Source organism: Varanus komodoensis, unplaced genomic scaffold (assembly GCF_004798865.1).
Source record: "Varanus komodoensis strain SLA01 unplaced genomic scaffold, ASM479886v1 scaffold24, whole genome shotgun sequence".
In the NCBI taxonomy this organism is placed as follows: domain Eukaryota; kingdom Metazoa; phylum Chordata; class Lepidosauria; order Squamata; family Varanidae; genus Varanus; species Varanus komodoensis.
Genome location: NW_025335641.1, coordinates 8,372,935 through 8,386,579, shown reverse-complemented (window position 1 = coordinate 8,386,579; position 13,645 = coordinate 8,372,935). Strand labels below are relative to the sequence as shown.

General features: G+C 39.9%; 1 protein-coding gene across 4 annotated transcripts in view; it reads left to right on the top strand.

The window, feature by feature from the left end:
* The window catches only part of AGL (amylo-alpha-1, 6-glucosidase, 4-alpha-glucanotransferase), a 45,873-nt gene extending 32,602 nt beyond the window's left edge, over positions 1–13,271 (top strand). For all 4 annotated transcript variants that reach the window (XM_044432261.1, XM_044432260.1, XM_044432264.1 and 1 more), the window contains 10 exons: positions 1,915–2,017; positions 2,685–2,910; positions 4,568–4,679; positions 5,039–5,174; positions 6,044–6,156; positions 8,802–9,013; positions 10,370–10,467; positions 11,467–11,554; positions 11,653–11,786; positions 12,948–13,271. In XM_044432261.1, coding sequence (XP_044288196.1) covers positions 1,915–2,017; positions 2,685–2,910; positions 4,568–4,679; positions 5,039–5,174; positions 6,044–6,156; positions 8,802–9,013; positions 10,370–10,467; positions 11,467–11,554; positions 11,653–11,786; positions 12,948–13,065 — 1,340 coding nt within the window. In that variant the 3' untranslated portion in view covers positions 13,066–13,271. The remainder of the gene's footprint in view (positions 1–1,914; positions 2,018–2,684; positions 2,911–4,567; positions 4,680–5,038; positions 5,175–6,043; positions 6,157–8,801; positions 9,014–10,369; positions 10,468–11,466; positions 11,555–11,652; positions 11,787–12,947) is intronic.
* The last annotated feature ends 374 nt before the right edge of the window (positions 13,272–13,645 follow it).

Here is a 13,645-nt window from a genome sequence, read left to right as displayed (position 1 = left end):
TGATTGATTGATTGATTGATTTAAAACTTTTACCATGCTGTCACCACATGCCTCGGCCTCTCAGGACAGCTCACAAATGTACAATTAAAAACAATAAAACAATACAAATTCCATAAAATTATATAAAAAACAAAAAAGCAACTGTTAATGATAAAAATAATTAATTTTTAAAATAACAATTAAAAAGGTTTTAACCTGGCGCCAAAAAGAATATAAACTCGGTGCCAGACGCACCTCTCCAGGGAGCACATTCCAAAATCTGGGCGCCACTGCAGAGATGGCCCTACTTTGGGTAGTTGTTCTTTATATCTCCTTTAAAGAGGGCTCTCAGAGCAAAGCCTCTCCCGCAGATCTTAAGGGGTGTGAGGGCATGTAAGGGAAGAGGCGCTCCTTCAGGTATCCTGGTCCCAAGCCATTCAGGGCTTTATAGGTTAAAACCAGCACCTTGAATTGGGCCCAGACTTCAACTGGAAGCCACTGTAGCTGGTAGAGAACTGGTGTTATATGAGAATAACGACCGGTCCCCGTCAGCAACAGCTCTGTTCTGTACCAGCTGAAGTATCTGAACCGTCTTCAAGGGTAGCCCCACATAGAGCGCATTACAGTAATCCAACTGGGAGGTTACCAGAGCATGAATCACCGTTGCTAGGCAGTGCTTGTCCAGATAAAGGCACAGCTGGTGGATCAGCCGAAGCTGTAGGAAAGCGCTCCTTGCCACCACCTCCACCTGGGATTCCAGTGACAGCTCTGGGTCAAGGAGCACTCCCAAGCTGCACACATGCACAAGGCAAGAAATAAGAAGATAACATTTCTGGCCTGCTCACATTAACTGCCTGTACGCTCCTGAGCCCCCTTCAGGGTGCTGGTTTTAACCTATGAAGCCTCTCCCAACCACCCTCTACCAAGGCAACATAAGCAACCTCTGGGGCCTTCCTTTGAGTGCCAATTCCAAGGGAGGCTTGGAGGGCCTTCTCATTGGTGGTCCCTTGACTGCAGCTCTTGGGAGGCATAGAACTTAAAATAATGCTGGTAACATCTATTATTATAATAACCAAATGCCATCATTTCTTCAAGTATGGTATGAGCTTCTTGTGCAGAAAATCAAACTTGAGCAAAACTTCACATGCTTTTAGGTCCCCAAGTGTTGCTTTACCAACACTTAACACATATATTTAATATTCCAGCAGCAATTGAAGTGCTCTTGAGAGAGCAAAAGGTCAGTACATGTGGTGCCCCTCCTGGGAGTCTATAGATGGCATACACATGGAAGGTTTGAAATGAGCCAAACCTACATTCGGGGCATTTCCATGTGTCCTGCCTCTCTGTCAAGAAACATTGGAAATTCCATCCAATCCTTATCCTCCACCTGTTTGCGCTAGATACTGCAGGTGGCAAGAATTGTGGGCTGCGCTGACAGATAGTAATTTTGAAGGTACTGGAGTCCAAGCCTTAATTTCCAGTTTACTGTTGCAATGGTCAAGCAGGGATACAGGAATTGCCACTCAGAGATACACTGAATGGGTTGGTAACACACCATGCAGTGCTGAACTTGCGTCAGTGTTACAGTCAGATATCAGATACAGAGGGTTGGAAGCAGTCCAGTAATATGTGTAAAGCCCACTGTGACACATTTATGGTTTCTCATGTGCAGACAGGTGTTTCAGGGTAAGTCTCAACAAGCAGAAGGGTTAAAGGTCCATGTTAATGATGCAGACAGACAGAGGGCATGGCAGGTCACCACTTTTATTTTGTTGATTCGTTGCAGCATAACAACATGCATTCCAGTAGGGCTCGAAATAAGTTCTTGATAGGGAGGGGAGCAGGACCCAGCCACAAATGTGGGCAAGACCATTTTCAGATAGCAGAGCGCCACTGAATTCCAAAGTTATATTTACTTTTTCTTGCACGGTTTAGGTCTACCTCATTTTTCAGCCGGTATTTTCCGCTGCTGGGGAAGGGACACATTCATTGCACTAAGAGGACTGATGTTAGTTACTGGGCGTTACTTGGAAGCAAGGTAAGATGCATAGGCACATCCTGACGTAGCCATTCATATAAGGTTGCAGCATGAAATAAAAATAGATATTTTGAAGCACTTTGGAAAAACTGTTCCCATGGTGTGATTTGCCTCACGTACACCTGTTTGTGCTTACTTTTTTCTTAATAGTTTCCAAATGAGGCTTAAAAGATAAATACGTGCATGATTTCTGCTGCATACAGCAAGTTGTTAATTTCAAAGGCATAGGCTTGGGGAACCTGAACTAAAAATTGTTCCTAAATTGTGTGGATGTTTAAAGCTTTATCTGAGCTGTATCTTTAAAGCATTATCTTTATTGTATGTTTTGTGATACGTACATATCAAAATAGATGGACTGTTAATATTTTTTAAATTTGGTCCAAGAGAAATTGTGGAAAGCTTGTACAGCTTTGTAGAACTTTGCTTTCCCCTAATGAAGGTATTGCCCAACTGTATATTGTTAACAAGTAGACTCTGCTGTGCTAAAGAATAATAAATCCTCAGCGTAAAAGAAAATTCCCCTTTCTCCCTTGCATTCTGACTACCTTTGGTATTCTTGTTGCTGTTTGCCTGTTTATGTTTTCTGGAACATATCAAATGTGAATAAATGTTAACTTGGAAATCTGCCATTTGATGTTAACTTCCTTTCTCCATCTCTTGGTTTCAGAAATATAATTTTAGCATTTGCTGGTACACTAAGACATGGCCTCATTCCCAACTTGCTTGGCCAGGGGACTCATGCCAGATTCAATTGCCGTGATGCTGTGTGGTGGTGGCTTCAGTGTATCCAAGATTACTGCAAAATTGTTCCCAATGGCACTGACATTCTCAAGTATCCTGTATCTAGAATGTACCCTACAGATGATTCCCCTCCTCAGCCAGCAGGCATAAAGGTAATTAGAACTTGCCTTCTCTTGCAGCTTGTGGTAGACTATAAGCCCAAGAGCAGGGGTTATTTTATTATGGATATTTTGCACTGCACTTGAGAGCATTTTTGGCTCTCAAGAATGGGGTAGAAATGCTTTAAATGTGTAAATAAACTTGCAGCTTTACCCTCTTGCTTGCTTGGTTGAGCCATGGACAAGCTTCACTTGGGCAGAAATCCTCCTGTTATAGGCCTGTGGAACATATAGATACATTCAGGTGCCAGGTGATTTTTTGGCAAGAAGCTTAAACAGTCCCACCCTCATTTGTAGTATGTATGTATGTATTGATTTACTGATTTATTTGTTTGTTTGTTTGAGTATTTCTGACCCGTCCATTACAGTTCATCTCTGGATGGCTAACAATGTAAAACACCTAACAAATACAACATAATAACACATGACTGAGGATAAAAACATAATTAAAATATTTAAAATTTAAAATATCAAGTAAATAAAATGGTCTCTGATAAAAGACAGTGTCTGGTGCTATTTGGGGCACGAGGAACAGTCTGAAGGTAGTGCATCTGATCATGCAGTGCATCTGATCAGCTAAGCAGATCTTGGCCTAGCTTGCAGTGGTGCAGCTAGGTAATTTTAGCTTCTGCACTGAAAGGCCTTAAGGACATGGAGCGGGAGAGACTTGGCTTGGCCATGGGTTACTTCAGTTAGGAAGCACACAACTAATATCTCGCTTCTCCAGCCACCCACATGCCATGCTTTACAGTGTTTTCTGCATTCCTGATACATTAGAACATAAAAGAGGAAATCAAACCATTTCCTTGCCCTGATTTTAAAAAGAAATACTTTGAGCATGTGCAGGTTTGCATTTCAAATTCACTTACGTTTTAGTACCATCATAACTATGGGAATAACATTGAGTGTGCTTCTGCTGCCCTGATGGTAAACCCATTTCGTTGTGAAAATGCACCATTTTGTTGGGGGAAAGGATAACATGTTGTAAAAGTACTGTAATAAAATAAGCACCTGTAACGATTTACGTGGCTAGCTTGCCACCTTATGACTATAAAATATTTTTAAAATAGAAAGAAAGAAGGGATGCTGTAGGTACATATCATCTGCTCCAGTAAGCTCCATCATTCTCTGGATGGCATCTGCAGGCCCCTGGGGCTAAAGGGTCTTGGACTTCCTCCCCAAAGTCCTGCCCTGACTCCAGCCTGTGTCCAAAAGGAGACTGCCTATGATCTTATATTCAGCTTGAGCTCCTTGCTGAAAGGGTGGGATTCCAAAATAACACAGGTATACAAACATTAAAAGTAATGAAAATGCAGCACCACCCCACTGACTACCCACTTGTTTTGTGTTCGGTAATCTCTTTGTCTGAATAGTATGCCTATTTGTTATTGATGATGGAAACTAACATTTGTTTAAACATGATAAATGGGACCGTCTCCATAGTCATGAAACAAATGTCTAGCTATTTACAATAGTTTTGTAACTGATCATATGACATGATTTAGATACTTTTGGTTATGTTTTAGAAGGGAGAATGTTTTAAGCACCTCATAAAATATTATGACAATCCTGAACTAATCAATGCTTTGGTTGTGTATTGTTTTTACTTTCTATCCTTTTCATCTCCTTAATCCAAACTACCATAACTCAGGATCAGCCACTATATGAAGTGATACAGGAAGCCCTGCAGAGACATATGCAAGGCATACAGTTTCGAGAAAGGAATGCTGGCCCACAGATAGATCGAAATATGAGAGATGAAGGTATGTAATCTTCTGACAGGGTTTTTTTAAGGCTCTGAACTTTCAGAGCTGCTCTTGTGTTTATTTTCAGAGTTGCCAGTGAAAATAGAAATGAAGTGATTCATCCTTCAAACCACCTTAAATATTACTTTTGCAATCTATTTTTTGCACTTGATTAGAACTTTTTGTCAGCTCACTACATTTAATTTTTTATACCCCAATATTTAAGTTCTCATACTTATTCAAAGTAGTCCTTTATAAATTGTTAACTCTGATGAACTGGAAGTAGTAATTAGTTTTGATAGTGTTACCTTGGGTGTTACCTCTAAGTGTGATTCGTGTGGTTTATTGGAAAGTAATCTGCCTTTTGCGGTGTGTAGGTTTTAATGTGACTGCAGGTGTGGACATGGAAACTGGCTTTGTTTATGGAGGAAATCGTTTTAATTGTGGTACGTGGATGGACAAAATGGGAGAGAGTGATCGGGGTCGGAACAAGGGAATTCCAGCAACACCAAGGTACAGCGTAAAAGTTTTACAGTATTCTCGATCTCTTCAGTCTTGACTTGAATTCAGTCCTGTTCTCTAACCTGTGCTAAATCATGAAGGCATCACGGTTTTGCACAGCTGCAATGACCACACGTATGTCTTGAGTTCATGTGCTCCTGTTCCTGCTTTTGCAGCTGGGCAGAAGACTTTGGTAATGTTTTCTTTCAGTTTCCTCTATAACTTTGGCTTATTAGAGGTTGCCTATCAACCCAGAACTGTGGTCTATAACAAACCCTGGTTAGTTTTAACAAGCCAGCTCCATCTCTGATGGTTTGAAGTAGGCTTATTTTGAAACTGGCTACAGTTGTTACAAGCCAGGAGTCTGTTCTCACATGCAATTAACAGAAACTAAAAACAAACATTGTCAAAAGCCCTTAGCCAGCTGCACAGGAAGGGGAGGGAGAAGTATTCAGGTTCTTTCCAGATTGTGTGCATGATGTTAAACTATTATTTAATCTGAAGTGCAAATGGCAAATATATATAAATGTATATTTAAAATTGCACAAATCCATTACTATCCTTTCATTCAGGTCTCTACATCATCAAGAATGTAGGGAACCATTCTATGTCATGTCAGGCTGTTGATTGTTCCAGCCAACTGGAGTCTCTTCTGAGTGGCAGGGGTTCTCCAAGGTCTAGAATCCAGTCCTTTCATAAATGTTAAAAAAAGCTCTCTGAGAATGCAGCCTTAGTTGAAATATATCAAAGTGATTCTTGGAGTGATCTTAGTTGAGCATCCTTAGACTTGACTTTGAATATATTATGGAAAGGATGCTTAGCTTATGTTAAGTGCAGCTATCTCTGGAGTCCTGTTTTAAGCCAGTGTGGTCTTCCTTTAGAGATGGTTCTGCTGTGGAAATCGTTGGTTTGTGCAAATCAACAGTTCACTGGTTACTGGAGCTGTCCAGGAAGAACCTATTTCCTTATTCTGGAGTTACTGTGAAAGCGCATGGTAAGTAGTTCTACCTCCAATGTACAATAGGAGCAGGGAAAATGTATTACTAAAAATATTCATACTTAACATTGGTATAGGACTTCCAAATGTTTACAGTCCTTATTAAACCATTGTAAGGTAAACTAAACATAATAATTTTGTGAACCATTACATTATATTTTATGGTAGTGGTTTTCAAAGTTTTCAGCTTAAGGGACCGTTTTCCCCACTGTTACATGGGATGAATTTCTTCTTGTTTTTAATTTCAAACATCTGCATCATAAAAATTATGATATGAATCTAATCCCATTTTCATCTTTTTTAATTTTCAAAAAATTAACAAATTACTGTTGATCTCTAATTTCTTTTAAAAATAATACCAGGTCAAGATCTCCTCTGTGTTACATTTGTAATGCAAAATATGCAAGGACTTTTTTTTCTGATGTAATTTTCCTTTCTTCTGAAACATAATTTTGTTTCTTTTTTTCTGTTTAATGTTCTTGGCTTTTATCCTGAATATATTATTCTGGCTATGCTAGAATAGCCTGTTTCTCAAGTGCAATTTCATCTTCTACTGTAACTTGAGTGCTTGAAGTAAGCTTAAATTTCTTGACCTACAGATTTATATTTAGAGCTAGCTATAATGTCTCTTCTCCCATCTGTGGCCTGTTTACTTTTTCAATTTATAAGAAGACATTAGATGACAACAGGAGCCTTCCTTCCTGGTGTCCTTTAGACTAAATGTTAGACTAAGTTTCTGTCATCACCAGTCAGTGCTGGAGAAGATAGGAGTTAAAATCTGGAGGGTATCTTGCTGGGAAAGTCTGGTGCAGGTAATATTGTTTTTACTTTGAGTAATCCAGTAGAGAATTACGATAGTATATACAACTGAATGTGGGGAAGAGGGCTGTATTGGAATTCCTTCTGAGTCATGAAGCTTAAGTTGAGAGACAGCTGTGGTCCCAAACACCCCTTGCTGAACTCAAACTGGTGAGAGTGGGACACCATAGGGTTCAGTCCTGGACCCAATCCTGCGTACTTGTCTGCATTGTTGTTAATGATGTGGATGTGCTGGGACTGCTTATCAAATGCATGGATGACATAAAACAGGGTGGGAGAGCTAATACCCTAGAAGACAAACAAAATTCAAAGTGATCTTGATAGGTAGGAGCACTGAGCTGAAAACAACAGAATGAAATGCCAAATTCTGTCCTAGCAAGAGGAAACCAAATGCACAGGTATTACACAATGCAGGATCTTGGGATCACTGTAGATCCCAAGATGAATGTGAGTTAATAATTTAATGTAGCTACAAATAAGGCAAATACTACTTTGGCTGCATTAACAGAAGTATCGCTTCTCAGCACTGACTAGGCCTCATCTTTAGCACTGTATCCAGTTTTGGGCACCACAGTTTAAGAAAGATGTGGACAAACTGGAAAGGATTCAGCGGCATTTTTTCATACCCCCTTGGGTTTATAAGTGGAACATTCTTACAAGTCAAAGCACAGCAGAACTCAGATACTAGCATATCCAGAAAAGAGGTTCTAATCCTTCTTTATGATATTCTAGCATTCTACTTGCACAAAATATTCAAGAATCTAATGTGTAGCCTGAAATGGCACAGCCCCATCTACCTCCATACTGGTGCGTATGTAGAGCAGGCCTCAGACATAGGCTGTGTTTGTATCCACAGAGGAAATTGTAAAACCAACACTGGGAGAAGTTTCCTTGGCACTGCATTCAAGGCTTCATCATGCTTGCGCGCTCTCTCTCTCTTTTACTCTAGAGTAAGTGCAGGACACCCAATCTAGATTAGAATCCTAAAATGAAGGTTAAGGGGCATTAATCTATGCTATGAGCCTGACCAAGATGGGGGGGGGGGCAGTGGGAGGCCTGCAGTTTATAGAGCAAAAGAGTCACCCATTCACTTTACCACATGGATGCAGGCCTATATAAAGGAGGGGAGCTAGATTGTCTCCCACTAGGCCCTCAGCAAGCTGTATGATGTTAGTAGGTATAGCCCCTCTCAGTCATGTCATTTTCCTGCCTATTTTAGCCTTTGTCCATGCTAAGAGAAAGAATAGCAAAGACAGACTGGATGTCACTGGAAGAAGCAGCTTTCTCCTGCCAGTGGCAGCAGAATCCTTTGCTTTGTAGCATCTTCATGGGCCCCCACTGTTGCCAGCACCAGTGTGTCCCCTGCTCCCGTATCCCTGCTCTTATCTTTGATCTGAGATCTGAGATAAAAGTGGGGATTTCTGCAGAGGACCATGGTCCTGAGACCTGGATTGGGGAACTGAGCAGGTTCTGCACCCCTGCTTTAATGGATCACTGTTTGCAGGCTTGCAGTGGTGGTGCAGGAGAAATGAAGGACAGAAGACACTGCTACATTGCTATGCATATCTGTCCTTATTCTAAACTCAAGGCTTAGCTACTGGCAGTAAGAGTGTTGAGCTACAGTAGGCTGTTATTTCATGGCTGTTCCTTTGCGTTCAGCCCAGCCCTAGAAAAGTTTCTTTGAAATGGAATTTGGTCCTCTGACTGAAAGAAGATTTGCACCACTGCAAAATAATCACAGCATTGCCACACTGTACATATATGTGTCTTTTGGTTTTGTGTCATACACTAGTATCAATCTATTATGTTATACTGTTTTCCAGGGAAAGAAGAGAACATTACATATGAGCAGTGGGACAGAAAAATCCAAGCAAACTTTGAAAAGCTATTCTTTGTCTCTGAGAACCCAGGAGATCCCAATGAGAAGCATCCAACGTTGGTTCATAAGCGGGGCATCTACAAGGATAGCTATGGGGCGTCAAGCCCCTGGTGTGACTATCAGCTAAGGCCAAATTTCCCAATAGCAATGGTTGTGGTATGTGTTGTCTAGATGTATTTTACAAATTATTCTATACATATTTTATTTGGCTTTAAAATAAGCTTGCATTACATTGTTTATTTTCTTTTGCAGATGCTTTACAAACTGTTTCAATTATATCTTTGATGATGGGTTGGATATTATTTAGGAGGGGAAGAACATTGAATCTTACTTCTGAACCCTCTCAAAACCCTTAGCATGTATTTATATTTCTTAACCGGTTGTTCTTAGTTGATATAAGTGTTTAGAGAGCTTCTGGACACTGTCTGAGGGGCACCAAATATTTCAGGTCCCCAGACCTGAGGTCAAAGACCGCAATCCAACCTCAAAACTGGGAATCAAATTAATGTCATACATGAATGTACACACTCTCAGCTGGCATGGAAAGAACTGTGATGGCTGTTCTTCAAGGTCAGGAAAGCAACCTTTAAGAAGGGAAGGGAACATTCCAGTGGTTGGAAATAGGAGGAAACTGGAGAGGCAAGGATATAAGGTATCCTGAAGTCACCCCAGCTTCCGTCCCTCTCTCTTTGAGCAACCCCAGCTAAGCAGGCAAAAAGCCCATCTAGCAACAGGATGCAGGATGGGAGGAACAGGAAGTGAAGATAATCTCTGTTGCCTTCCGCTCTATGTGGGATGCCCATAAGTCTCCAAGTTCAGGGGCTTATGAGCATCACAATAGGACTACCAGTTAATATTGCTAAGGAATAAACACATTAGAGACTCTTTTTCCTGTCTTTGTTACAGGCTGTCCTAAATTCTTAGGATAATTGTGCTGTGCTATGCAGTACTGTAGGATGCTGTGGTACTGTGATTCCATCTCTGGATTATCTGAGGTCTAGAGACAGCAAAGTCCCTCTGCTGCCCAGCTATTAAGAAAACTTGTACAAGTCCTAACACAACAGCTCCCCATAAAAACCACATGCCTGGGGTGTCTCAGCTGAGCTGTTGTAATGGCTTCTGCCATCCACAACAGTGTTAGTGGCCGTTGTGCAGTAACTTGGTGATAAAGTCTCTAATCTCTAAAAATGCTTTGCATTTCCTTAAGTTGAACTACCCACTCTGACCAGCCAAAATAAGAAAGGGCTGCAGCAGCAAAGCTGGAAAATGTTGGGATTTGTAGAACTATTTCTTTCTTTCTAAACATGCACAGGATTATTCTCTAATAATTTAAGCTCTTATTTTAAAATGACATTTTAGATTACATTATGGACATATGGGTGGGGGATTAAAATATGACCAGTAGGAATATTGCATTCGAGTTATTTTGTTAAGCGCTCTCTCTCTCTCTCTCTCTCTCTCTCTCTCTCTCTCTCTCTCTCGCTCTGTGTGTGTGTGTGTGTGTGTGTGTAGGCACCTGAAATGTTCTCACCTGAACGTGCTTGGAAAGCACTTGAAATGTTAGAGCAAAAACTACTTGGTCCACTTGGCATGAAAACTTTAGACCCAGAGTAAGTATGATAGAGAGCTAGTTAATACAAAGACAATCCTTAGTCACGCTGAATTTGTTCAAAACTTCTCAACTTGTTAGGCTGTAAATAGCATCTACTTTTCCAGATTCCCCTCTCCGTTCAGCTCCTAAATCCCCATCCGCTTTTATACTGTAACCAACACTGGAACACACTTGGTTGGAAAAATAAATACATTGCAACATCCAAGTGAAATGGTCCCATGGGCTGAAGCATTTTGTGTGATATGAATCCCATCAGAAATTAGGATTGGCTTATCGCTGGTCAGAGATTCAGGTGTTGGCTGTGCTTCTCCAACTGCTGCATAGTTGATTACACAAACAAGAAAACTGGCTTCCGGTTGAATCTGAGAAAAGGTCTCCCCAGTATCAATACGTGTCAGGTTCTTCTTTCCTATCTGGTCTGGTGTCTTGAAAAGTAGACCTCCCTAGCTTTATACATCAGGGTGAGTTCTGAGATTTATGGGCATCAGGAATCCATGGCTGATAATACACATTTTAAAATGCCCCATAAAATTGGAGAAAGATGGCCGGACTACTGTGAGCTATGGCATTCACACCATTCACATCCTTTGGAAGTCATAGCTGAAGTAGGTGTTGACAGAGTAATCAGGGAAAAAACTAAAAGTAAACTTCAGTAACTTTTAAAAAAACAGATGGACTTAACGTCCATAAAAACCAGCAGTAAACTCTCCTCAGAAGGCCAGCAGCTAAAATGAGTTTTAATGATAACCTCCCAAACTTTTGAAAATAAAAAACAAAGGAAAACCTAACTTATTATTTGAAAACCAGTTGGAAGAAAGAGAGCAGGCCAAACATCCCTGAGAAGGGAATCTCACAACCACAGAACACTGCTTAGAAATAATAAATAGGTTTAAGAGATGTTGAAAAAGTGCTGAATAAAATTATGCTGATCTAAAATAATTTCTTTCTAAAAGATCTTTATTGCCTTACTGTCTGTATTTTTTCCCTTTTGTTACAGTGATATGGTTTACTGTGGTGTGTACGACAATGCCTTAGACAATGATAACTACAATGTGGCTAAAGGATTTAATTACCATCAAGGGCCTGTAAGATTTGCACTTTAGCAGTTTTCAGCAATAATTTAATTGTTCCTGATCAAAAAATTAAGTTTGTAATTCTGGTTTACTTGCTTTTTTTTTTTAAGGAATGGCTTTGGCCCATTGGATATTTCCTCCGTGCCAAATTGTACTTCTCCAAGTTAATTGGGCCAGAAATATATGCAAAGACCATGTTTCTGATTAAGAACGTTCTTTCTCGACATTATGTTCATCTTGAGAGGTACTTTTCATTTTGACAACCTGAAATAGTATTACTGTTTGATATTCAGTTCAATATAAAATGGTCTCAGTGTGAATATTTAAGTTTTTCAAATAAATAAATAAAATATTTATATGTGTAGCAAACATGGAAGAGGGGTAGGTAGAAAAGGAAGATTAATAGGCACTTCAACAGGGTAACAGGGTGAACGTTACCACTAGTATTCACAAAACCCATGAAATGGAATTATGATTCTTAGTTTTATATGATAGATGAGGATGAGACCAAAGCAAACTTAATTTTTGTAAAAAGTTTATACATCAATCCTAAATGCTTTTACATTGCAGCAACTTATCATTCTGATCCATCAGCAGCAATCTGCATGCAGAAGCAGGAAATTGCAATTTGTCTGTGCATACTAGAAAGATAAGCAGCTCCTGCTTCCAGGAATGAGGATAGAGAGAAAGATGGTACAAAATGTCTGCATCAAAAAGCAGTCCAGATGCTCATTCACAGTTGTATGGGAGAGGCATTGTTTCTGTATTTTCTGTTTGCCACCCTGATAGTACATTGTCCCTGACACAGAATTGCCCTGAATTAAATCTGAGAAGGAGCATCCAATCCTTAATGAAGCAAGAGAAAAAATGCTGGGGGGTGAGACTTGGACCACATTTCCTTTTCCACCTCCAAAAATTAATTGATTGCAATCGGAAATTCCTTATGGGTCTCAGACCTCTCAATGAAAACCAGAAAACAGGTGCCCAAACCTACTGCATCAGATGGGCACTGAGAGAGCATTATTTTCCATCTCCATTTTTGCTGTATACTCAGTAACTTTACATGGACTGTTCTGTGCATTTGGGAGCCTGTGTGTTTTGAAACCCAGTGCCATGGCGAAACATCTGTACCTCCACCCAGATCTTCTTGGCATACCCTTAGACACTCGCATCCATGTGGGATATTCCCTTGTATGAGATGCATGCTTGCAAGTTAAGAAATAAACATGTCCCATTAGTCTGATATTGCTATATTAACAATTATTATGTTCTATTGTATTTCAATGTATTTTATTGTGTTGTAAGCCGCCCCAAGGCTTCGGCAAGGGGCGGCATAGAAATATAATAATAATAATAATAATAATAATAATAATAATAATAATAATAATAATCTGTTTGTTTGCAGATCCCCTTGGAAGGGACTTCCAGAACTGACTAACGAAAATGGTCAGTATTGCCCTTTCAGCTGTGAAACCCAGGCCTGGTCAATTGCTGTCATTCTTGAGGTTCTCTATGACTTATAAAAGTGGTTCATTGTCTTGCTGCAACTGCTAGCTTTTTCCCTGAACGCAAGTAATCATTTGTGTCCTATAGTCAAAAAAGTCCTGCTTTTAGAAACGGCCTGTGCCTGTACTTTCCAGAAACTTGCAATAGTGTTCATGGGTGTCCATTTGAGAATCATGCCATATATGTAATTGCTAGAAACATTAAAAAGTGTAATTATACTGTACCAAGATTCAAACTCAAATGTCTTGCATGCAGCAAGGTTTTATTCAAAGGTGGTGGAAGAACTCCCATATATGCATATTTGAGCAAGTATAAGGAGCTGAAGGCCAAATTAAATATGTTTAAACCTAGAGCTGCCATAACCAAATAGAAAGTATTATCTGTTTAGAAGAGGAAAAACAGTGGAATCTTCCCCAAGACTGCCATTTACCATTCTGTAAGTCCTTTCCCAAGTCCCTTCTCTGAGCCCAGGTAAAGGGAAAGTGGCATCAGAGGACAACCATGGGGAAATAAGATTTTAGCCACACAGAAAGATTTTTTTAAATAAGTTTTATTAAAAAAAATTATAATCCTAAAAAAACCAAAAGAAAACTACAA